Here is a 27,906-nt window from a genome sequence, read left to right as displayed (position 1 = left end):
GGGAGAGTATGGGTTTAATTTCCAGTCCTGCTTTTTACTAATAGTTATGTGGGCAATTTATCCAAGCCAAACAATAAATCAAGAGTAAAAGTAATATCTCCAATTATGTACAGATGCAATACCCGCTTTCCCGGGGAGTTTCCTGGAAAATGTATCCCACCGAAACAAGAAAAAAGAAGAGGTGGATTTGGATCCCGAAATAAGTCAGCTGCCATAGGAGGGAGGCTAGGATACCCAGAAGACTGGTGACAGGCAGCTCCAGGGCAGCCATATAGGAGGCCCAGAGACAGCAGCCACAGTGGACTGGAAAAGAACTCAGGCTGCTTCAGGCAAGAGGCTCCTGAGATAAAAGTGAGTTGATAAACTATCTATGAGGTTCACTGTAAAGTGATTCACATTTCTGATGGAAAGTTTAGAGATAAATTAATACCAGATAAATAGAAAACTAAGTACATGAAATGATTAATTATAGGAAAAGCAGAACGTTTTCCAGAAAAGAATTTCAAGTGTAAGGACGGAAAAAATAATTTTCCCTCTAATGTTCTCAGTAGTTAGCAGGGACGTTATAACAAAAGACAAACTTATATAAGAAAAACAAAACAGATGCCTATTAACATGTATACCTCATGTGTTTATGGAAGACACCCAGAGAAAAACTCTTAAGCCACTCAGAGGTGATTTACAACACTGGCTTAAATATCATCTTCAGCTTGATTAAAAAAAAAAAAGAAAAAAAAGGTATGGGGGAGGCCGGATATGGGGAGATGGCAAGGAAAAACACAGTAACCAAGAGTGAAATCTGTTATGCTGATTTAAGTCCAAGCCTTCTCCATCAACAGGAAACTAACTTACTTCTAGGGAAAGAGAGGGGAGGAGGGACAGACACCTTTGTGCTGTGTTGTACTAAGTCACTTCAGTTGTGTCCGACTCTGTGCAACCCCATGGACTGTAGTCCCCCCAGGCTCCTCCATCCATGGGGATTCTCCAGGCAAGAATACTGGAGTGGGTTGCCATGCTCTCCTCTAGGCGATCTTCCCAACCCTGGGATCGAACTCAGGTCTCCTGCACTGCAGGTGGATTTTTTACCGTCTGAGCCAAATGGAGGGGAGGCAGAGAGCTTTTCTTTCTGCTGCTTCACAAATGCCTTCTCCTCAAAGAAATATGCCACAGTGACATATTCTTGGGAAGTGGCATATTCTGCTACCCTTCATAACCACAGTATGTATGCTGCCTGATTCAAAATTAGGACAATATTCAGAGATTGAGAGGAAGGTGAAGAATCACGATATAAAATGGAGCTAATACATGTAAATCCATGGCTGATTCATATCAATGTATGACAAAACCCACTGGGAAAAAAAAATAATAATAATAAAAAAAAAAAGAAAAAAAAAATCCAAAAAAATAAAATAAAATAAAAATAAAATGGAGCTAAATTTTCATTTTTCAAATTAGGACTTCAATCAATTGTTAACATGGAAAACTGAAAAATTCTCCAAGAAATAGTAGAAAGAATAATCTTTTATAAAAATGAAGGTAATTATTAAAACAAAAGCCCAAAGGTTTGACAGTTGTTAATTCAAGGAAATGGAAATAGAGACAGGTTGGTGGTGGAGGAGGCATATTTTTTTATATAAGCCTTATAGAAATGTGATCTATCAAGAAGAGCTATCAACGGCATATTTAGATCCTGATACTAAATGAAACTGACTAAAACTATAATGATAATAAGCACTTTAGCTTTAGGAAGTGCCCCAAAGGTTTTTTTATCTTTTTTTTAAGTATATACTGAGGTTTATTTTAGAGCTAAGTGAATTAATTTAACATGACCTATTTAGTAATATTAAACTTTTTAAAGATACTGAAATGGTGGGCAATAGATATTTGTATATTTTCTTGTTTGTATTTGACCCACATTTTCTTTAGTGTAGCATAAATTGTTAGATGCCATTCTTTAGTGACTTATTTTTGTACTGTACAAATTTTCTGATGCCCTTATTGTTACAGGCTTTAGTTTTGCTGCTTCAGTGATCATCTGATATTGTCTAGTTCCAGTATCAAGAAAAATTACTTTGCTTCCCAAAGGCTGATCAAAGAAGATTGATTACACCTACTTATCATTAGAGCAACAGAGCTGTGACTCTTGGGGTTCACCCTCTGGCCTGTGACTCCTCCAGACAACTTTCCCCACTCTGGGAAGGCTCGAAACACCACAACTATTGTACCTGTGTACACAGGTACAGCTACCTAATTGACAAAAATATGAGTACCAGGTGCTCATATCTGGTACCTGGGCACTTCATCCTCCCTTCCCACAGATGACAGTTGGATCTGTCCCTTCAAAGCTTAAAAAGTGAAAAAAGAAAACACAGTTCTCTCAGCACAACTAAGACATTCCATTTGTGGGACACTCAATCAGCAAATACTAACTCTCCACCATTGGCCGGGCACTTTAAATGTAAATTTAAATTGGAAACCAACCAAACAACCAAAGAATAAACAGCTACCTAACTGACAAAACAGTAATGTGCTCGCACTGGGAAAGATACATAGAAACATCTTTAAGGAAAATGAAGTGATAAAGTTGGGAAGCTGGTAATAATGAATAAAATGAAAACTATTTTCGGCACAAATTTGCAAGCTACAGAGTACTGAAATTCTTTACAGAAACTCTGTCACTGAGTGGCCTGAGGACAGGATGGTAAGTCAGGAATGTTTCCATTTGAATCCCATTTTTCTTCTCACAGAGATGCTTTGAGAGCAACTAATTAATATTTGCAAGATGCTTAGTGATGAGCTCAAAGTATAATATGAGTCACAAATCAAAGAGCAGGCACATTTGACAAAATTCAGCACCCATTTATGACTAAAACTCTTAAAAAAATGGGCATAGAAGGAACCTGCCTCAACAAAGTAAAGGCCATATATGATAAGCCTACAGCAAATTATTCTCAATGGTGAGAAACTGAAAGCATTCCCTCTAAGATCAGGAACAAGACAAGGGTGTCCACTTTCACCACTATTATTCAACATGGAAGTCCTAGCTACAGCAATCAGAGAAGAAAGAGAAAGAAAAGGAATCCAGATAGGAAAAGAAGAAGTAAAGCTCTCATGTTTTGCAGATGACATGATACTCAACATAGAACACCCTAAAGATAGTTATCAGAAAATTACTAGAGCTAATCAGTGAATTTAGCAAAGTTGCAGGATACAAAATCAATACACAGAAATCACTTGCATTTCTATGAACTAACAATGAAAAATCAGAAAGAGAAATTAAGGAATCAATCCCATTCACCATTGCAACAAAAAGAATTAAATATCTAAGAATAAACTCATCTAAGGAAACAAAAGAACTGCACAGAAAATTATAAGACACTAATGAAAGAAATCAAAGAGGACATAAACAGATGGGGAGATATTCCATGTTCCTGAGTAGGAAGAATCAATATTATGAAAATGACTATACTACCAAACCCCATCTACAGATTCAATGTGATATCCCTATCAAATTACCAATGGCATTTTTCACAGAACTAGAACAAAAAATTTCACAATTCATACGGAAACATAAAAGACCCAGAATAGCCAAAGCAGTCTTGAGAAAGAAGAATGGAGCTGGAGGAATCAACCTTCCTGACTTCAGATTACACTATAAAGATACAGTCATCAAGACAGTATGGTACTGGCACAAAAACAGAAATATAGACCACTGGAACAAGATAGAAAGCCCAGAAATAAACCCATGCACTTATGAGTACCCTGTTTTTGACAAAGGAAGCAAGACTATACAGTGGGGCAAAGACAGCCTCTTCTATAAATGGTGCTGGGAAAACTGGACAGCTGCATGTAAAAGAATGAAATTAGAACACTTCCTAACACCATACACAAAGATAAATTCAAAATGAATTAAAGATCTAAATGTAAGACCAGAAACTATAAAACTCTTAGAGGAAAACATAGGTAGAACACTCGATGACATAAATCAAAGCAAAATCCTCTATGACCCACCTCCTAGATTAATGGAAATAAAAACAAAAGTAAACAAGTGGGACCTGATTAAACTTAAAAACATTTGCACAGCAAAGGAAACTATAAGCAAGGTGAAAAGATAAACCTCAGAATGGGAGAAAATAATGGCAAATGAAACAACTGACAAAGGATTAATTTCCAAAATATACAAACAGCTCATACAACTCAATACCAGGAAAACAAACAATCCAATCAAAAAGTGGGGAAAAGGCCTAAACAGACACCTCTCCAAAGACATACAGATGGCTAACAAACACATGAAAAGATGCTCAACACTGCTCATTATTAGAGAAATGCAAATCAAAACCACAATGAGATATCGCCTCACACCGGTCAGAATGGCCATCATCAAAAAGTCTGCAAGCAACAAATGCTGCAGAGGCTGTGGAGAAAAGGGAATGCTCTTGCACTGTTGGTGGGAGTGTAAATTGATACAGCCACTATGGAAGACAGTATGGAGATTCCTTTAAAAACTAGGAATAAAACCACCATACAATCCAGCAATCCCACTTGTAGGTATATACCCTGAGGAAACCAGGGTTGCAAAAGACACATGTATCCCACTGTTCATTGCAGCACTATTTACAATAGCTAGAACATGGAAGCAACCTAGATGCCCATTGACAGATGAATGGATAAAGAAGCTGTGGTACATATACACAATGGAATATTACTCGGCCATAAAAAGGAATCCATTTGAGTCAGTTCTGATGAGGTGGATGAACCCAGAACCTATAATACAGAGTGAAGTGAGTCAGAAAGAGAAAGATAAATATCATATTCTAACGCACATATATGGAATCAAGAAAAATGGTTCAGAAGAATTTATTTACAGGGCAGCAGCAGAGAAACAGACACAGAGAATAGATTTATGGACATGGGGAGAGGGGAGGAGAGGGTGAGATGTATGGAAAGAATCACATGGAGACTTACATCACCATATGTAAAACAGACAGCCAGCGGGAATCTGCTGTGTGGCTCAGGAAACTCACACAGGGCTCTGTGTCAGCCTGGAGGGTGAGGTGGGGAGGCAGACGGGAGGGAGGGTCAAAACGGAGGGGACATATGTATACTTGTGGCTGATTCATGCTGAGGTTTGACAGAAAACAACACAATTCTGTAAAGGAATTATCCTTCAATAAAAATATAAATTAAAAAAACAAAACAAAATTTGTAACTCATCAAAAAAAGAAAAGAGCAGGCACATACTTGCAAAAACAAAAGTCACTGTCTGAGTAAACATTCAACCAAAAGTCAGTCTCTTACATAATAGTAACAGGAAAGTTTGCACTGAACATTAGTATGCAAAACATATTTTTAAAAAGTTACTTAAGATGGAAAACTGCAAGCCAAGTCTTTTGCAAATAAAGAAAGTGTCGTATAACTTACGATATTTACTGTGAATTTCATCTATTTCCTTTTCTGTTTGGTCCTTTGTAAAAACCATTATCTAAAATAATGAAATATTCTCAATTAAAAATTCAAAAAAATGACAAAAAACGAAATTAGTACAATAAACTTAAAAGTCTCTAATGTGGATGTTTAAACTTGAGGAAAATAATCTCTCATCCCTGTTTTATATAGACCAAGAAGATTAACTCCTATTTACTTCTTTTAATACTGTAATTAATATATGTTTTACTTACCTCAGTAGAAAATGCAACATTGATTCTATTAGAATATATAAAGTATTAACACAAAAATCAATTAAGCTTCCTATGTTCAATATTGAATTTTTCACATTCATTAGTACAACAGGTTACACAAGACCGAATAGACATTTAGCAGGTCATTAATAAGGCACATCTCCCTGTTTGTCTTCTATCTTTTCCCAATCTAACTCCCAAGTCTACCACAAAGGTAATATATAGAGAAAATGCAATACAAGACTTCGTATGTTAAATTTCTAGTTTACTCTTTAAAATATTAAACTTCAAAGATCAGAAACGTACTGACACAATTCATTATAGTCTCCATCTTATAGTCAGCACACGGGTAATAATGAAATCAACAACAATCTCGTTTTTTTCCTATCTGATTATAAACTTACTTGCCTAAAGTTGTTGCTACCTTACAAACACGCCTAGAAAATGTCTACATGGAAGAGCCCAAAACACTTCCTCTAGTGCCAAAGGACACAGTGACTATTTTCTTCTTTGGTACCCTTTCCTCAAGTTTTGGACCATCAAGCTACAGGAAGGCAATAGTGAAGGAATTTAGGTTTCTGATTCCCTCAACAAGCTCAACAGATGCTCAATCCTCGTCAACTCTTACAATTACTTAACTTCTCAACCAGTACAATCATAGAATTGCAGAATGCCAGCGCTAAAAGGGGACCTCAGAGACCATACAGATCAACCCCTGAGTCTTACAGATGAAGATACTAAGGGCCACACAGGCTAAATGGTAAACAGCTTATTATATGCAACTGCCAGAGAAAGGGTCAATACCAAGGTTACCTGATGTACAGGCACATGACTTTCCCAAAAAACTATAATTCACTAATAAACTCTACTTTGGATTGATTTTGTGCCAGAAGACTGCTAAATACAATAGAATTTTGTACTAAAAATGAGCTGCAAGTAAATCATAATACATTAAATGGAAAAGTTTTCTAGTACATTTCCCACTGAACAGATTCAATACCAGTTTGCTTTAATTTGTAGGGTATTCAACTTTTTTCTTTCCTTCATTTCTACCAAGACACTTAAAAAGACCATCAACATACACTTTCATTGAGTTTACTAGCTTCAAAATGCATCCGAGTCTTCTCCATATTTTCGATTTCTTGAACTATTTCAGCAGCTGTTAAAACAAGGACATAGAGCCAACATTAATTACATGACATTGCTCAATGTACTCTGGTTATACGAACTATTAACACTGAAGCTAGATGATGGGTATACGTGAACTCCCGGTTTGGTCTTTCTAAATATTTTTCTGTAGTCTAAAGTTATTTCAAAATAAAAGGGAAAAAAAAAAAGAACACAGAGTTAAAACATTTAACTCTTACACATGCAATTACAGTTTAAAAAATAACCAGAAGAGACAGCAAAGTCATTTTGCTCTTTCCTTTAAGTTAACAATAGAATATGAAAATTAACCTGTTAGTGTGAATTCTATTCTTAGGGGATATCCACTCTAATGCCAATGTACAAAATGTTATAAGAAGTTACTTTTCAAAGAAAGGCAAAGGTCTATAAATAGCAGGGAGGGAACTGACCCAGACTCCAGAAGTTTTGTCTGTAGGTGTAGTTACCAATCATATACATCAGAGAGATCTGGAATACGCTCCATCTCATGTGTAAGTACCTTTGACTGCAAATACCATGAAATTTACCAATGATATCTTTCTGCCTACTAGGCCAACATATTAAGGCTAACATACATATAGTGTAGGGGAAAAAACCACAAGCCCTGACACACACACATTTATATATAAAAGGATACTATGTCTAGAAAGGAGTGTAAATGACAGACAACAAACCATTAGGCATGGTTGACACTGTTTAAGCTGGATAACTGGTAAACAGGGGAAATCATCATATTCTTCACCATAAGAATTTAAATTCTATATAAATTTATACAAAATCCCTATTTAAAAAGTTTCTTATAAAACCCACAGTCCTTGAGAGGATCATTTAAGAATGCAATTACCTCAATTCAAAGTTTATTTTTCAAGGACTGAGAGATACCCTTTGCCTCCCTAATATCATTAAAACCAGTAGAAACAAAGTAAACAATCTCTATGAGCTGAACAGCTAACATAATTTACTGAATCACGGTATAACAGAAAAGCAAAGGGACCACTTGCATTCTGCCCAGAGAACATCTGGCATATATTCTCTTCTAAGATATTAAGGAGACTGTATTAGGAGTAGATGCAACTCAAGAGCTTAAATCTTTCAGGGGAACTTCTGATTCTGTTTATGATATAAAGACCTGGATATAGTGTCACTTACACCCTAGTAACAAGAAAAGCCTGAATAACTTATAAAACTGTAACTCTTCTTGAATCCATCAGAGCTAAGTTCACAGAGAAACCAACTAGCCTGAAATCTAAGGAAAGTCAGATGCCTTCGAGGGGAGGGTCATGAGTATTGGCTGACATAATAAAAACAAAGATCATCCAACTGCTGGGTAAGAAGATTTCAGACAATCTTTCTGACAGATAATAAAAGGCCAACGGTGAACCATCATAACTGTATAAAAATCCTGGGAAGCGTAGACGCAGGGCTCACACCAAATTCAAGGTTATTTTCTATAGACTTTACTGGGTATTCTCAAGAACTACTAAAGGAAGGGTGAGAATCAGAAAAAGTATCCCTCCATGTCCAGGCCTGGGAAAGGAGAACAGCCTCCACTGCAGGAAGGACATGAAGCCCCATTCCTCTAACCCTTTGGAAACAAAACCGTTAAGCCACTGAGGGAAGGTCAACAAAACTGAAGACCCCAGAGCACAGGTAGATGGAGACAGGAAACAAAACCCTCTACTCGGGTGGAGAGATCAGGAAACCCCGGCCCAGATCACTAGAGGGCCCTGGCCACCTGGGGAGGCACAGGGTCACTGAGAGCCCCACAAAGACCCGAGATCAAGGGCCTGCCTAAGACAGAGGCTAAGCTAGAACAACCTCATGCTCCCTACTATGAAGCCAGGGCACTCCATGCGACAAGTAGCTGTGATCAGCCACTGGGGGAGAAGTGAGCATGCAAAGAGACTTTTTCAGGTACGGGTTCACAGGGAAAACCTAAGTGCGAGTGAGGCAGGAGCATTTTAAAAACAAACTTCTGGTAACTCAGGCACCAACCTAAGCACAGGAGATATGAAACTGGTGGTCAACTATAGATAGCTACAGCAACAAAAAACCCAAACCAATCAACCACACACAGTAAAGTCCTAGCAGAAGAGGAGACAAGTCCATTTTTCAGTCATTCACACTATTTACATCTCAATATTTAGCATCTCAAATATTGTCTGCTTTTAACCAAAATTTACAAGATCTATGAACAAGCAAGCAAATAACAATAACAAAATCAAACTCAGATATCATCCAGATTTTAGAACTACCAGCCATGAAATTTAAAATAACTATGATAATATGCTAAAATATCTAGTGGAAAAGATGAACATGCATTAACAGATGGGTCACTTCAGGAGAGAGATGACACCATCAAGAAGAATAAAATAGAAATGTTATAAATTTAAAAAAAAAGTAACAGAGATAACTTGACCCAGCTAAGGAAAGAATTGGTGAACTTGAAAATGAGATCGATGGTATTACCCAAACTGAAACAGAAAAAAGGGGGAGAGGGAAACACACACAAAAAAACAGGATAGAGTATCTAAAAGCTGAGGGACAATATCAAATGGTCTAATAAACATGTAATAGAAATCCCATAATAAAAAAGGAAGAAGAAATATTTGAAGACCTAATGGCCAGAATCTGCTAAATATAATGAAGATATCAAACCACAAATGCAACAAGCTCAAAGCATGTAAAGCAAAATAAACAACAACAAAAAATAACAAAACAAAAACACAACAATATAGACAGAGAAAATCCTGCAGCCAGTCAGAAAAAGGGATTTACTATACCAAAAAAAAAGGCCAAGTATTACATCATGTTTCTCATCAAAAACTATTCAAGCCAGAAGAAAATGGAATGAAAAATTTGAAGTGCTGGGAGTGAGTAAGAACCCAGTGACCCAGAATTCTATGTCAATGGAAATAATTTTAGAAGTAAAAGAGAAATAAAAACTGAGAGAATATATTATTAGCAGACCTGTACCACATTAAGAGTTAAAGGACATTTTTCAAGCAGAAGAAATATAAAACCAGAAATTCATCTCTATAAGAAGAAACAAAGTGCTAGAAATGGTAAAAATGAAGGTAAATATGAAATATATTTTTCTTATTTTCAACTCCAATACTTTGGCCACTGATGAGATGAACTGACTCACTGGAAAAGACCCTAATGCTGGGAAAGACTGAAGGCAAGAGGAGAAGAGGACAAGAGAGGATGAGATGGTTGGACGGCATCACCAACTCGATGGACATGAGTTTGAGCAAGCTCTAGGAGTTGGTGATGGATAGAGAAGCCTGGCATGCTACATGAAGTCCAAGGGGTCACAAAGAGTTGGACACGACTGAATGACTGAACTGAAATGAACTGACTTTTACTAGGAGTTCAGATTTCTTACTAGGAGTAAGGAGGAAACTACACAATGAAGACACTGACAAGGTGATCAAAACTGCCATCACAAATGAAGGGCACAAAGATGTCAAATACCTCTAGATGAGATGTTCTGAGAAGGACAAAACATCACTTATATAGTATTCTGGCCACAAATGCCAACCTGAATGTAATTATAACAAAACACAGGGCAAAGCCAAAATGAGAAACATTCTATTTGGGAAAAAACCCAACAATAACAAAGACTGTATTCTTTTAAAATGCCAATGTCATAAAAGAACAAGCAAGGCTTAGGAATTGTTCCAGAACGAAAGAGATTGAAAGGACATTACAACTAAATTTAATATTGTGATTCAAAACTGGTTCATGTACTGGAGGGGGAAAACAATCTATAAAGGCCATTATTGGGTCAACTGTTGAAACTAGAATAGAGATGAAAGTTGATACTTGTACTGCAACAATAAAAGAGAACATCTCTTTTTCTAGGAAATACACAATGAAGCATTTAGCAGACAAGATTATATGCCCTATTCTCAGACGGTTTAAGAGAAAAATATGTGTATATAAAGAAGCACACACACAAACACATATACATTAATACATAAAGTAAATAGGACAAAATACTAATAGGTGAATCTGTGTGCAGGGTATCTATGTGTTCTTCATGATAATGTTTCAAATTTCCCATAAATTCAAAATTATTTCAAAATAAAGTTGTTTTTTTTAAATGCTAAATTAAGACTTTCAGACAAATAACAGCTGAAGGAACTTGTCTCAAAAACATGTGTGCATTACAAGAAAGATTAAATGAAGATTTTCAGGCCAAAAGAAAATGACATAAGATAGAAATCTGGTTCTAAGCAAAGAAATGAAGAATAACACAAACAGTGAAAGTGTAGGCATATAAAGACTTTCCTTCTCAATTTTTAAAACCTCTTTAAAGGAAAATTGACAGCTTAAAGCAAAAATGGTAAAGTATAATGAGATTTATAACATAGAAGAAATATCTATGACAATAAAACCGGGATGGATCAAGGTCAAGATGGTGGAACAGGAGGATCTGGGGTCCATTCTTCCCCTACAAGTCCATCAAGAATACATCTACAAGTGGAACAGTTCGCACAGAGCACCTGCTGAACACTAGTAGAGGACCTCAGACACCTAAAACCAAGGATGGGAGGAGTGAGGTCCTTCTGTAACACACATAGCATAATGTTATTTGAATGTGGACTATGATAAATTGAAGATGCAAATGGTAAATTCTAGAATAATCACTAAAAGAAAAGAGATATAGCTAATAAAGCAACAGTGAAGATAAAATATAGAACTAAAAAATAATCTAAAAGAAAGCAAGAAAATAAAGGGAAAAAACCAACGAATGGACAAGACAAATAGAAAAGAGCAAGTTGGTAGACTTAAACTCCACCAAACAGATTAAATGAAATGAAAAAGTTTTAAACTCTACAATTTAATGGCATACCTTGTCAAATTAAATTTAAAAAGCAGATCCAAACCATATACTGCTTACCAAAAACCATAGTTTAAACACAATATTAAAGAAAAAGTAAAATAAGGTTATTACTCACAGAATATTACCAGAGACTAAAACAACTATTTCATTATACTAGATTAATTCATCAAAAACACATACCAATACTAAATGCACATCCACCTAATTGGTGACATTCAAAAATGTAAAGAAAACAGAATATACTAAAAGGAAAAATTAAAAATCTATAAATATTCTTTGAGATTTCAATAATGTTCTCAGTAACTGACAGAATCACTAAACACAGCATCAGTAATGATATAGACGACTTGAGTATAATACCTTAGCAACTTTACATAATTAACATTAGAGATCATTGAATAAATAAAGCAAAATTTCAAGTGCCTAAGGAACACTCACCAAGGAAGACCTAATGCTGAGTTATAAAACAAGTCTCAATAAATGTAAAGGGCCCCAAATCATACAGAACTGCTTCAATAGAATCAAATTAGAAATGAATAAAAAAAGATATTTAAGAAATACTCAAGATATTTGGAAACTGAAAACACTTCCAAATAATCCACGGGTCAAAGAAGAGACCACAACAAAAATCAGAAAATATTTTAAATGAATGAAAAGGAAAACACAAGAGAAATAAAGCATATGGCTACATACAAATCTATAAGCCCATGTTCATAGCAGCTTTACCCAGAAGAGCCAAAAACTAGACAAGTCCAGTTGCCTATTAGTAGTCATTTATTCATCATTTCAAAGTCCAGAGCATTTCCTTTACCCTCAAAAGTTCTTCTGCCCAGTAAGTTCCCTCCTTCTTACCCTTAAGCTCTGGGACGTACTGATCTCTTCTATGCCCCCAAAGTTTTGTCTTTTCTAAAATGCCAGATAAATGTTTTCAAAGTATACAGCATGTAGTCTTTTGTATGTCAATGCTTTTGAGATTTATCCACATTGTTGCATTTATCGGTAGTTCATTCATTTTTATTGCTAAGCAGTGTTCCATTGTATGGTTCCACCACAATTTGCATAAAACCACTCACCTATTAATAGACAATCTCAGTAAACAACAAAGCTGGAGGAACTACATTACCAGACAGCAAGATCTACTATAAATCACTCATTAAATAATTAAGACACTGCACTAGTGGCACAAGGATTAATAAATGACCCAATGAAACAACACAATGTTCAGATCCACATATAACACAGTTAGCTGATTTTCAAACAAGAGGTACTGACAATTCAATGTGTAAAGGATGCTTTTTCAATAAATGCTGCTACATCAATTAGCTGGTCATATGGAAACAACAAAAGAATCTCACCTCTTACCATGCAACATATGCTTAAACCAATTCCAGATAAATTGTAGGCTGAAAGGTAGATGCAAAAAGAATAATGCTTTTAGGGGAAAAAAAGATCATGTGGTAGGCAAAGACATAAAAAGTAGTATCCATGGAAAAATGCAACAAATTGAATACAAAATTTAAAATTTCTACCTCTCAAATGAAGCCATTAAGAGAGTGAAAAGATGAAAGGAGATTAAGCAAATATACACCCAGGAAGATCTGTATCCAGAAAAATTCATGTAATCCCAGAAATAAATTAAGAAGCAATAGATCCACAACGTAGAAAAATTGGGTGTAAGACTTAAATGGATATTTCACCCAGGAGAATATCCAGATGGCCAATAATTATATAAAAATATGGTGAACACTATAAGCCATTAGGGAAGCAAAAATTAAAACCATAATGAGATACTACCATGGACGCACTAGAATGGCCAAAAACGAAAACTCACAATACTGATGATGGTAATGATGTGGAAAAACTGGAATTCTCATACCTTCCTGATGAGAGCATACACTGGCACCTGGGTTTCTGTCTGTACCCAGGAAAGCTAAATGTCTGCAAAAACAACAATTTCACATGTAGGTATACGTAATGCCTAACTATGTGTGCCCATGATTACCAAGAGACCTGCAAAAGATTACTCATAACAGCATTCTTCTTTAAGAGCCAAAGAGTGGAAAAACCCAAGCATCCGTCAACCATGGACATTTGTGTAACATGTCCTATTTGTATAATGGAATACGCTACAGCAACAAAATTTTTTTAAAAATCACAACTGTACACAAAAACATGGACAAATCTTATAAACATAATGTCGTAGAAAATTAAGCCAGACTCGAAAGAATGTATAAGCTACTTATTATTCCATATTTAAGATAAAATACAGGCAAAATGAATATATGGTTTTAGATGTCAGGAAGGTGGTCAATTGTGAGGATAAAGGCAGCAACTATTGGGAGGGGTGGGCTGGCCTTCTAGGATTCTGGCAGGCCTCTGAGGAGTTGTTACAAAGGCACCTTCCCTGAACTTTGTGATGATTCACCAAAGAAGACATTTATAACTTGTGTAATTTTCTGTTTATATATTATACCTTAATTTTTTTTACATCAGGCAATTCTATCCATATGTTAATAACTGAAAGAACTCCAAAATTTGTGTGAGGTTAAGTGGAAAGAACAAACTATTAAGTAGTATGTCTGTAAAACAAAATATTGACTAAATAATAATAATCACATATATTTCTGGGTATATAACAATCTTAATAATCTAATGGTAACATCTATTCCATGCTAACTACCTGCTAAGGTACAATGCTAGCACTTTACATGCATTTTATCATTCAGTCTGGACAAAAACACTATGCACTAGGTAGTATTACAACTCTTACTTAAATAGGAGAGAAAGCTGAGGTCAGATATAAGTAACTTGCCCACAGTCACCCAGTCATAAAGCTGCAAAACTAGGATTATATTACAGGCCGTGCTCTCTCAAGCAACCCTCATATATATGAGAAGCTGGTAGCAGTGGCTGCCTCTGAGAAGAGAAGGGGGACAGAGAGACGAGCTGAGAGAAAGGCTGGCTTATCACAGGACACTCTAGATATCTTCCGAAGGAGTGTATTTGAACATCTTAGCTATTATCAAAAATGCATTAAAATTTTCTCTGTGGTTTATAACCCCTGAGTCATACAAAACTGCTTTATCCAGAGGGTAAATAAAATTCATTGTTTTATTACTTTACCTGATTTAGGATGCAAAGCATCGCACTGGGCATTGTACATGTGTACAAATTCTTGGTGCCTTTTAATGAGCTGCTGTTTATTTCCATGAACAGATAATCCATGCTGTTTTAGCTTTTTCTTTAAATCTCGATCTGAGAGCAAGTTATATACAGTTTTAGGCAGCGGCTTCCTTTTGTGAACAGAACTGAAAAGGAGAAAAAGAGAGATCACTGAGGATTACTGTGAATTATCAAATGCTTTTCACGTAAAACAGTAATTTATCTTCTGCTCAATACCAAGGTGACTGGGAGAATTGTAGAAACATTAGGATAAAAATGGAAAAGAGAAGAAGGATCAAATTTGTGAATCAAGTTGACAGTATTCACATGACAGTGATGCATCTGAGGTGGTGGTGGGACATTCAGACAGAACGGTCTAGGTGGCAGCCAATACGTGGAGAATCAGGTCTCAGACAGAGATCAGGCCTAAAGATGCAGACTTGGGACTCATGCAGAAGGCTATGGACTAAATGCTATGAGAACGTAGGATCACACTTATGTGAAATCATTCAATTCTTCACCTCTTTAAAACATGTTTTCCCTAAAATCTGCCCATGGTTTCCAGAGAAAATCTCCATAAAAAGCTAGCTATCTCAGGTAATTAAGAGTACAAATGCTATCAAGGGTCAGGCTATAGATTTTAGAATATTATCATACACAACTTTCTTAGAAAAAATTCTGATGCATAGGCAAAACTGCCTTCTTAAGCCCAAGGCAATCAATCATTTTGCAAAAGCACTAGATGAAATAAAAGAAGACCTGATGGGATAGTTAGGTTTACTAAACTTATTATGTCAATGAAAGAGAGAATTCAGAGAGTTGATGTGTGCGTAGTATTCTTGTGGGATCATCTTCAAAAGAAGACAACTGAAAACAACAGCAAGAAACAGAGCAGTGTTTTCTTTTTTTTCAACTTCAATTAGTTACATTAACAAATACATAGGCATTATAAAAAGTGTATTAGCAGAGGTAACACAGGGAGCCCAGGCTGATGCTCTGTGACAACGCAGAGCAGGGATGGGGGACAGCAGTGAGGCTCAAAAGGGAGGGGATAAATGTATAATTATGGCTGATTCGAGTTATATGGCAGAAGCCACTACAACACTGTAAAGCAATTTTTCCTTCAATTAAAAAATAAAAAGAGAAAAGAATAAGTGTTTTAGCAAAATCACCACCTGGGGACTTCCCTGGCAGTCCAGTGGCTAAGACTCTGCTCTCTCAATGCAGGGGGCCCAGGTTTGACTCCTGGTCAGGGAACTAGATCCTGCATGCTGCAACTAAGATCCAGCACAGCCAAATAAAAAATCCATAAATATATATTTTTTTAAATTGCCACCTGGCTCTTCATTGTATTTTCATGATGAACACAATGATAAGCACTAAGCTGCAATTATAAATATAACAAAGCCCAATCAAATGACTTTCTTCTACACCCTCCAAAAAACCAATTAATAAACATTACTTCTTTCAATGGAATATGCAGAAGTCAAGCATATTAATAACTTGAGAAAATCTGATAGACAGGAACTCCCTGATAAATTTTAATCAATCTAATCTGATTATAACCTAGCTGAGTACGTCACCTGGCTCAATGCTACGGCAATTAGGTGCTTAATAAATATGTATTCAATGTAGACACTACAACTGCAATCATTTTAAATGAAATACCAAAATTTCAGGTAACAATTAAAAGAAACTTGAAAATAATATGCTTATCCAAAAAAACCACAAGATTTTACAAAGGACTTGCATATACCTAGTGGGCACAAGGCCATGCTGCTCAAACTTTAAGGCATCTCAGAACCATCTGGAGAGTTTATTAAAAATGCAATTTTCAATCACTTTGCCACAGCAACTACCAATTCTGACTCAGCTCAGCTCTTAAGTGGAGATCTAAAATCTCTACTAACAAGGTTCCACACGGAAATCTAATACAAATGGTCCAGTGACCATACGAGAGAAAACAGCCGAATACAGACTGAAGACAACCAAACATTTCTCCATTAACCAATACCACCATTTCCCGGCAAGATTAGTTCTTTTATGCTCCATCAATGAAGACTAAAAGTCAGAAATAACTGTTTAATTGCAGAAAACCCTGAAAACCCTCAAGAGATGACACTTTTCTGAAGCGTGTTCTTCTATAATGAGCCTGCCTGCTGGACTCTGTGACACTGACTACGGTGACAGTGCAGGTCGCAGCCGCGTCCGGCTCTGTGGGACCCCGTGGACGACAGCGCGCCAGGCTCCTCGGGCAGGCAGAAATACTGGCGTCGGGTGTCATGCCCTTCTCCAGGACACGTTCCCAACCCAGAGACCAAACCAGGTCTCCTGCACTGCAGGCATATTCTTTACCGCGTTATAGCGGAGTAAAAAATCACACGAGGTAGCAAGTCCTGGAAAACATTTTGAAGGAGTTTATACAAGAATATTGTAAAGGACAATTCATTAAGTCTGTACCTAAAACATGTATTTTATTAAGGATACATGATTAAACTTATGACTGTGAAATTCTAATGGAAAACAACTTGTTCACTGGCATTTACATTGAAAAGCACCAGCAGAAATCAACAATTTCTGTCAAGAATTTTAAAATATGATGTACACACTGCTGTATTTAAAATGGATAACCAAAAAATAAATAAATAAATAAAATGGATAACCAACAAGGACCTACTGTGTAGCACAGGGAACTCTGCTCAGTTGTTATGTAACAACCTAAATGGGAAAAGAATTTGAGAAAGAACAGATACATGTATATACATAACTGAATCACTTTGCTATACACCAGAAACTATCACAACACTGGTAATCAACTATACGCCAATATAAAATAAAAAGTTAAAAAAATTTTTTTAAATATGAAGTCTGATAAATGTTTCCTAAAACATGAAAATGACACTGATCTTTCTTCTACGATTTGGTGAAACAGTAATGCATCTAAGGGTCCTCAAAATCTGAGGACAGCAAAAGGAAAAGTATTCTTTGATTACCTCCAATATGAATCTACAAAGGATGGGTTAAGGGCTGTCATCCACACTAAGAAACGGCCTGTTGGGATGTTGTGGAGAAATATTTTTAAATATCATATACTCTTTTATGTGACCAGAGTCCAAGATCAGGATGTCACTAAAGAGAAAGGTGGTTCAATGTCTCCCTAAGTGTACCTTCACAAATGCGAACTTTGCAAAATGAGTTATGAGAACAAAAACATTTTAGGGTTAAAAAAATTTAGGAATTACGGGATTAAACAAAATCCAACACTTATGTTTGATGTAGGAATTCTCAAAGACTTCAACACACTAACTCATATAGTGAATCTTCCTCTAAGAGAGAGAAAGAAACAGAAAACAGTGCTCCTAAATTGTGCTAGAGTAACTGGCAGGATTATAGTAATTCCACAGAGCTCCTCAGAACCACAACTGGAACTTGAACTTAATTATACATGGATGGGTATACCTTTGGATAAACTGATGAGCTAAGTGCGTGAGAAGAAATATGATGGATGCATCTAGAAAAAGGGCAGTCCAAGCAAAATTATCAGTGCTGATTCCCTACTCTTCAAAGAGAAAATGCCCAGCTTCTATATTCCCATCTCAGTCTTTAGGGGGAAAAAAATTTCTAAAGAAATTAGAAATTAAAAGATTAATTAGATTAAATGAATTAGAATGAAATATTCTTCATTAGACCATTAGATTCTCACTGCTTATGGGAAATAATCCTTGTAATGATCCAGTTTCTTTATCCCAAATCTCAACTAGGCAGCCTAAAAATCTATTCTCATCAACAAACTTACCCACTAGGGGTGAGTACTGTGCATGCAAGACCTCACATACATCTGCCGCAGGGAGCTGAGGACTACAGTGGCTATCAGACAGGGACGCAGGGAGAGATGGGGGATGGGGACAGCACAATCCTCCATCTCCACTTTAATGGATAGGGCCAATTTTATCTGTTTTATCTGTTACGGTTCACTGTACATTTTCACTTGAAAAAAAGGTTCTACTCAGAGGAAAAAGGTTAACTATCATGCTAAAAACACTACAGTAAGAACTGTCAATTGATGCCCCTCACTGTAAATCAATAAAGCGCTGCTGTGCATTATATGTCAGCTTTTGTAAATCATAACAGCAAGAGTTTGTCCCTCGGAACTTGCATTCACTGCTGATTTACTCATAAAATCTAAGTGACACCATTTTATCTTTAATCACACACACACGCGCGCGCGCGCAAAACCCAATAAAACAGTCCTGCCTCATCAGCATGGTTTCTTGCAAATACTCTTCCAACTTCTTCCAAACAAACCAGACGTGAGAACCAATCATTCTGTTCATTCCCACCTCCCATTAATTTCTTCGATTTCCTCCCTCTCCTTCCTAGATCTCTGAATTATCACCTATTCCCTCCTCTTTCCATCCTGTTTCAGAAGAAAAGCTCTTTCTGCATGTTAAAGACACTTCATTACTGGACTTTTGCCCTCTTGCTCCTTGTATCATCTGCCCTCTCCCCGGAGATAGTATAAAGAAGGAGGCTAAAGGCTTGTATAATTTCCATTCTAAAAAAATGAAATCTTCCCTGATCTTGCTCCTTATTCCTTCCCCAAACTTCCATCTCATCTCACGTCTCCCTTCATCATCAGACTCATCTAATTTGTGGCTTCAGCTTCCTTATTATCTTCATTACCACAAATTCTATAACACCTTGCAATGTAACTTTGACTAAAATTTGATTCTTAACTTACATGTGTAACAATATTGATCAAGTTTAATAACCTATTTTGATATATATATATATTTGATATATATTTTGATACATAAGGGAGGCAAAGTAGCATGAAATTATCTCACTTGGGTAGTTGGCAGGGGACATACACATAGACATAGGCACGCACACACACATACACACACAAACTATATTTCACACATTCCCTTTTGAATCTGCCCCACAGACAAAGTATACAACTTCAAGTTTATACATATGCAATCACCAGAGAAAATCACTGCCTTCAAAATGCAAGCCTACTGGTTGCATCCTTCCAGGAAAAAATGGATATTAAGGAAAGAGCATCTCATTTTCATTCACCAATGCTTAACAGAGCCTGGTACATGGTTATGTGCTTAATAAGTATTTGTTGAATGAATAAATGATTCTGTATTTTCTGGAAAAAAAAAAAAAAACCCTTCTGTACTATTTAATGTCACGTGTATACAGTATATCATGTGTATATAGTAATTATTCAGAATTTTTGAAAAAGCTAGATTTTACTAATTTAAACTTCTAAGATTCCTAAGAACCAAAAAAAGATTTGATGCGTTCTATATTCAGAGTCTAGCCTTGCTTTCTTGGGCCAAGGGCTTTATGGTAGTTCTAAAATTCCAAAAGAAGAAAAAAAGCCTAAAAAGAACTGAATTTTAAATCAAATTTCTTATTAAGTCAAATTTGATTAGCATATAGTAAAGTTAATTATATTTGGCAAGGAAAGAGGATGGACAGTCGGCTAACATTTTTAAAAGCACAAGCTAAAGTGGCTAAAGTGGCTCAACAATTATGCTTCACTTTCTTACCTTCTGAGGCTTTCTTTCTTCTCCTCACGTGATAAACAGCTGTCTAAGTGCTTATTAATGTGATTTTCTGGAATATTAACCCCACAAACAGGACAATCCACTGTATTTTTCAAAAAGAGAAAAAGATTTTATTATTTGTAGAAAGAGTAAAAATAATATAACCAGGTATCTTTCAACAACTAACATTAAAGAATGAAATCCAACCTTAACATGCACTTAGAAAAGCAGAAGAGAAAAAGGACATCTCAGGGCAGCAGGAGTGGAACAGACTGCTTACTGAGCAAGGGCTACACTGTGGAAAATCACATAATCAGAATCCTGGCCTCGAAGAAGAGATTTCAAAGTCGTCTGGAATTAGTTTTATTAGAAAGTGCTTTAGTTAAATCTTTTCTACCAAGGCATGACCAAGCTATAAAACTAATCTTGAGTTTATACCAAGTCTTAGGAACCACTCATGTGTAGCACTGAAGCAGTCATAACAACCTGAGTAAGATAAAAATATTTGCCAGGGGAACAGAGTGGGGGAAGGGTATGTAGAAACATGAATCGGTTGGACCAACTACGTTCAAATTATTAAGGACTACAAATTCGTTCATTTAGCCCTCATTTGTAATGAAAGGCATACCTCATTTTATTGTACTTCACTTTATTGCACTTTGCAGATACTGCATTTTTTAAATTTTTTAACAAATTAAAGATTTGTGGCAACCCTGCATTGCCAGATGATGATCAGCATTTTTTTTCAATTTAAGCACAGTTGGTTTGCAGTGTTGTCAGTTCCTGGTATACAGCACAGTGATTGAGGGGTATCAGTTGTGTTCAGTCACACATACTCTTTTTAATGTTCCTTTCCATTATGGTTTGTTACAGGATATTGAATATAGTTCCCTGTGCAATATAGTAGGACTTTGTTCTTTATCTTTTTTATATTTAATAGTTCGTATCTACTAATCCCAAACTCCTAATTTATCCCTACCTCACTCCCTTCACCCTTTGGTAACCATGTTTGCTTTCTATATCTGTGAGTCTTGGAAATAAGTTCACTTGTGTCATATTTTAGATTCTACATATAAACTATATTATAGGGCATTTGTCTTTCTTGTTCTGATGTACTTGACTTAGTATGATAATCTCTAGGTCCAATCATGTTGCTGCAAATGACATTATTTCATTCTTTTTTATGGCTGTGTAATATTCCATTGCATACATGTACTATATCTTCCTTATCGATTTATCTGTCAATGGACATTTAAGTTGCTTCCATGTCTTCCATGTTCATGGTTATTATGAATAGTGCTGATATGAACATAGGGGTGCATGTACCTTTTTGAGTAAGAGTGTTCTCTAGATATATGTCCAGGAGTAGGATTCCTGGATCATATGACAACTCTTTATTTTTTGTTTAAGGAAACTCCATACTGTTTTCCATAGCAGTTGCACCAATTTACTCCCCACAAACAGTGTAGGAGGGTTCACTTTTCTACACACGCTTTCCACCATTTGTTATTTGTAGACTTTTTAATGATGGCCATTCTGATTGGTGTCAGGTGGTACCTCATCCTAGTTTTGATTTCTATTTCTCTAATAATCAGCCTAGAATCCTAAGTCCTAAAAGATGATGCTATTAAAGTGCTGCACTCAATATGCCAGAAAATTTGGAAAACTCAGCAGTGGCCACAGGACTGGAAAAGGTCTGTTTTCATTCCAATCCCAAAGAAAGGCAATGCCAAAGAATGCTCAAACTACTGCACAATTGCACTCATCTTACACACTAGCAAAGTAATGCTGAAAATTCTCCGAGCCAGGCTTCATCAGTATGTGAACCGTGAATTTCCAGATGTTCAAACTGGATTTAGAAAAGGCAGAGGACCCAGAGATCAAATTGCCAACATCCGCGGGATCATTGAAAAAGCAAGACAAGACCAGAAAAATATTTACTTCTGCTTTATTAACTACATCAAAGCCTTTGACTGCATGGATCACAACTGTGAAAAATTCTGAAAAAGATGGGAATACCAGACCAACTGACCTGCCTCCTGAGAAATCTGTATGCAGGTCAAGAAGCAACAGTTAGAACTGGACATGGAACAGCAGACTGGTTCCAAATCAGGAAAGGAGTACATCAAGGCTGTATATTACCACCCTGATTATTTAACTTATATGCAGAGCACATCATAAGAAACGCTGGACGGGATGAAGCACAAGCTGGAATCAAGACTGCCAGGAGAAATATCAATAACCTCAGATAAACAAATGACACCACACTTACAGCAGAAAGCAAAGAAAAGCTAAAGAGCCTTTTGATGAAACTGAAAAAGGAGAGTGAAAAAGTTGCCTTAAAACTCAACATTAAGAAAACTAAGATCATGGCATCCCATCCCATCACTTCATGGCAAATAGATGGGGAAACAATGGAAACAGTGAGAGACTTTATTTTCTTGGGCTCCAAAATCACTGCAGATGGTGACTGCAGCCATGAAATTAAAAGACGCTTGCTCCTTGGAAGAAAAATTATGACCAACCTAGACAGCATATTAAAAAGCAGAGACATTAACTTTGTCAACAAAGGTCTGTAGAGTCAAAGCTATCGTTTTTCCAGCAGTCATATATGGATGTGAGAGTTGGACCATAAAGAAAGCTGAGTGTCAAAGAATTGATTCTTTTGAACTATGGTGTTGGAGAAGACTCTTGAGAGCCCCTTCGACTCCAAGGAGATCCAACCAGTCCATCCTAAAGGAAATCAGTCTTAAATATGCATTGGAAGGACTGATGCTGCAGTTGAAACTCCAATACTCTGGCCACCTGATATGAAGAACTGACTCATCTGAAAAGACCCTGATGCTGGGAGGGATTGGGGGCAGGAGGAGAAGGGGATGACAGAGGATGAGATGGTTGGATGGCATCACTGACTCAACGGACATGAATCTGAGCAAGCTCTGGGAGTTGGTGATAGACAGGGAAGCCTGGCGTGCTGCAGTCCATGGGGTCCCAAAGAGTTGGACACGACTGAGCGACTGAACTGAACTGAGTGATCAACCATTTTGAACATCTTTTCACGTGCCTATTGGCCATCTGTATGTCTTCAGGGAAATGTCTATTTAGCTCTTCTGCCCATTTATTGTGGAGAAAGCAATGGCACCCCACTCCAGTACTCTTGCCTGGAAAATCCCATGGACAGAGGAGCCTGGTAGACTGCAGTCCACGAGGTCGCTAAGAGTCGGACACAACTGAGCGGCTTCACTTTCACTTTTCACTTTCATGCGCTGGAGAAGGAAATGGCAAGCCACTCCAGTGTTCTTGCCTGGAGAATCCCAGGGACGGGGGAGCCTGGTGGGCTGCCGTCTATGGGGTCGCACAGAGTCGGACGCGACAGGAGTGACTTAGCAGCAGCAGCAGCCCATTTATTGATCCAGTTGTTTGTTTTTTGTTATTGAGTTTTATGAGCAGTTTGTAGATGTTGGAAATTAAGCTCTTATTGGTTGCATCACCCAGAAATATTTTCTCCTAGTCTGTAGGCTGTCTGTCTGCTTTGTTTATGGTTTCCCTTGCTGTGCAAAAGCTCATAAGTTTGATTAGTCCCATTTGTTTATCTTTGCTTTTATTTCTACTGCCTTGGGAGACTGACTTAAGAAAACCAGTACATTTTACCTACGTTCTCTTCTAGGAGTTTTATGGTGTTGTGTTTCATATTTAAGCCTTCAAAACATTTTGAAATTACTCTTGTGTACAGTGTGAGGGTGTGTTCTAATTTCACTGATTTACATGTGGCTGTCCAGCTATCCCAACACTACTTGCTGAAGAGACTGTCTTTTCCCCTACTCTTGCCTTCTTTGGTGAAGAGTGAGATGGTCAGCATTTTTAAGCAATAAAGCATTTTTTAATTAGGGTGTGTACATTTTTTTTTTAGACATAATGCTACTGCATACATAACAAACTATAGCATAAAAATAACATTTATACACACTGGGAAACAAGAAAGTTCAAATGACTCACTTTACTGTGCTATCTGTCCTACTGCAGAACCGAACCCACAATTTCTCCAAGGTACGCCTATATAAGTGTAGCATTAAAAAGCAGAAACACAATCATTCTGAAACTGATACAGTTCCAGGGACCTTTGGAGGTGCCTCAGGACCTAGAGACCACCATGGATGGGGGAGGTGAGGCCCTCCATCTCCACTTTAATGGAGCAAAGCAAATTTTATCTAATTTACATGCTATGGGTTCATTGCAAAATTTCAGGTTCTGCTCAGGGAAAAATGTTATCCGCTTAAAAACAGTACAATAAAAACTGTCAATTGATCAAAAACTGACCAAAGATAAGATATGCTAGGAAATACAAGAGAAAAATTCACATATCTATATGAAATGCAAACACGCAAGTAATAACGAACTAATTCCAACCTAAGTTTAGTAACCACTAATGGCCCTGCACTACGTGTGGTGTGGGGCATACCAAAGATGTCTAAGATAGAGTTTCTGCCTAAAAGGTGTTCTGAAATTCACTGGCAATAAGATATGGAAACAAGAGGTTGAACAAGTTGACCTAGTCATCAAAAAGCTAAGCAAACTGTCCAGAAAACAAGTGCTGCCACGCTTTAGTGATGTGAGAGACCGATACTATACAACATAACTGAAGAATGGTTAGACCTAGATAGAGTCTGGAAAGGTGGAATGGGGTTGGCGACATGTTCAGTTAAGGCTCAGGTAACAAAGATTTCAGGCTTTTGGGGGCCAGATGGCCTCTGTCACAATCAACAAACTAAGTCATTAAGATGAAAGCAGCTGTAGACGACAGGTAAACAAATGGGCATGGTTGTGTTCCAGTGAGGCCTTGTTTATAAAAACAGGTGACAGGCTATAGGTTTTTAATCCCTGAGCGTTTTCAAGGAATAAAGGGGAGAAAGCTTGGCTAGAGCAGAAGGATTTTTGAGCGGGAGAGATGAGAAACAAGGATGGACAGGTAGGGTAGCAGTCAAACTGTCCAAGGCTGTAAATGCCAGTCAAAACAGCTTGGAAGTATTCAAATGATGATATAATAAGACAGAAAGAGCTCTTCAATATTAAACTGGAGCTGATATGAAGGATGAGGGGGAGAAGAAAAGCTGAAAAACAGAAAGCTGTGCCATATGTGAACCATAAACCAACTAAAAATGCTCAGTTTTTCCTGCCATCAGCCTGAATTCCTATTCTATGAGGAGAAAGAGAATGTATTTGGAAGCACTGCCTCCATCCACATGCGAGGCTGTTACGAGGTAAGAGCTGGTCTACCCTTTCCCATCCTTTCCCCGCAAAAATCCTCCTTATTTATTATGTCATGTGGGATGAGAAGGCTTCCACTAAGAAAACAAAACACGTGAAGATAATTTCCTACCTTTAGTAACTTGTTTCAAGGCTGATGTAGAGGGTGTCTCAGGAACATAATCCTCTGAGGAACCTGGAGCTGACTTTTCTGCAGAAGGTATCCCTCTGGTCTTCGCAGGAGAGCTCAGCTTGTTCTGAGGGCTGGATTTGCTTTCATTCTCTTTTATCAACAACTCTGACGCAGAACCACCAGTTTCTCTGATCAAGAAATTCTCCATTAACTTGCTTCCTTGTTTTAATGAATGTCTGAAGGCTACAGCGGTGTGTGTTTTGATAGCCAGATTCTTTGAAGAGGAGGAAGCAGCAGATGTGGGTGGTGACTCTAAGGCAAACTGCAACAGATGATTCCTTGAAGCACAGAAAACACAACAGATAATAAAGATGTCGGCTTACATATACACAACTGACATAAGCTATTTTCTCAATTAACATTTGTTTCTGTGAAATACAGAACTTACTGCACAATGGCAACCAGTGTTTCTTCTAGAATAAAATACAAAGCAATATATCTGACTTTAAAAGCAGCTAATCTGTCTATAAAAGATAACAAAGGGACCTGAGATTCTGGCCATGGAGAATAGCTTATATGAGACTTACTCTCCAACCACAAATAACTTTAAAATCTCAACAAAACATACAAAACCATTTATAAGCATGATCTATAATCAACACAAGGCAACTATCCCTGAGACAGAAGGGAAACTTGAGGTGATCCAACATTTCCACAAGAATCTCCCATGGAAGCGTGCTCTGGGAGTGGGGCATTAAAGTCAACAGGGACCAGTGATCTCTCTGGGTAGAGAGAACAGAGATTAGAGCTCTGGGCAAAGGCTGCGAGGACTGGAGGCACAGGGTGCTGAGCAGGGAGTAGCCACAAACACCCTAAAAATCTGCTGAGAAATGCTCCTCAATGACTGGTCATCTCCGGGGCTGCAGAGGCCTAAGACAAAGTCACAGAACACCGGACAGGAAGCAGATGTTGTGAAGCTGAGAGTCTAAAGGTCAGTGCAGGGAAACTGTTGGAACATGAGCCTGGCCAAAGTTGAGAGGATCTAGTAAAGATTCTAGACACTCAGCTGAAACCCCACAAAGGCTACACCTTAAGAAGGATCCTCCTCTAGAAAAAGAAACAAAAGTGAAGCAGAGCAAATCTAACAGAAATCAAACCAGGCCTTGACGGAATAAGTGAGGAGCTAGGAATTTAACTGCCTGTCAGAACAAAATTCAACATCTTTCAAAGGAAGACAATTCACAGCCTCTATAACATTTCATTCATAATATTCAACACACATTTAAAAATCACTAGGCATGCAAAGAAGACATTAGCCATTAATCAAGAGACAAAAAAGTCATTAGAAGCAGATCCAGAAGTGATCTGAGTAGCATTAGAAGAATTTCAAAAGAACTATGACCAATACGTTAATGAAAAAAAAAAAAAATAGACAAATAAATAAAATAATGTATACTTAAGAGGGAATTAAAATCCATCCCCAAAGGATAAACAAAGAAAATGAAATCTAGGCAAAACATAACCAAACTACTGAAAAAAATACAGAGAAAATCTTTTTTTTTTTCATTTATTTTTATTAGTTGGAGGCTAATTACTTTACAATATTGTAGTGGTTTTTGTCATACATTGACATGAATCAGCCATGGACAGAGAAAATCTTTTTAAACAACCAGAGTAAAATAAGATATACTACCTCTAAGGCACAGTTCCTCAACCGTGGCATTACCAACACTGAGTCGAATAATATTTTGCTGTAGAGACTGTTCTGTGCCTTACAGAAATGTCAACAGCATAATACCCCTAACCTCACACTAGGACAACCAAAACATGTTCAGACATCACCAAATGTTTCCTGGAGAAGGAGGTAAAGAAAGCAAAACCACACCCACTTAAGAACAATGGCTCTAAGGAAGTAACAGTAAGAAATACCACTGACTTGTCAGCAAAGACTATAGAAGAAAGAAGATAACAGAATGACATCTTAAAAGTACAGGTAAAAAAACAAACTGAATCCTATTCCTATTGAAAATATTCTTCCAGAATGAATGCAAAATACATTCTCAAGCAAACAAAAACTATAAGAATTCCTCATCAGCAGACAAGAAATAC

General features: G+C 37.1%; 1 protein-coding gene across 1 annotated transcript in view; it reads right to left on the bottom strand.

Moving 5' to 3' along the window:
- Positions 1-27,906, bottom strand: part of RAD18 (RAD18 E3 ubiquitin protein ligase) — a 98,887-nt gene that overhangs the window by 53,004 nt on the left and 17,977 nt on the right. The window contains exons 5-9 of the mRNA XM_061128038.1: positions 25,798-26,135; positions 20,424-20,523; positions 14,821-15,005; positions 6,761-6,837; positions 5,422-5,482 (exon numbers count right to left, since the gene is read on the bottom strand). Of these exons, the coding sequence (XP_060984021.1) occupies positions 5,422-5,482; positions 6,761-6,837; positions 14,821-15,005; positions 20,424-20,523; positions 25,798-26,135 (761 nt within the window). The remainder of the gene's footprint in view (positions 1-5,421; positions 5,483-6,760; positions 6,838-14,820; positions 15,006-20,423; positions 20,524-25,797; positions 26,136-27,906) is intronic.

Source organism: Dama dama, chromosome 24, assembly GCF_033118175.1.
Source record: "Dama dama isolate Ldn47 chromosome 24, ASM3311817v1, whole genome shotgun sequence".
Taxonomy (NCBI): domain Eukaryota; kingdom Metazoa; phylum Chordata; class Mammalia; order Artiodactyla; family Cervidae; genus Dama; species Dama dama.
The sequence above is the reverse complement of the archived record's forward strand: the minus strand, read 5'-3'. Positions and strand labels throughout refer to the sequence as shown.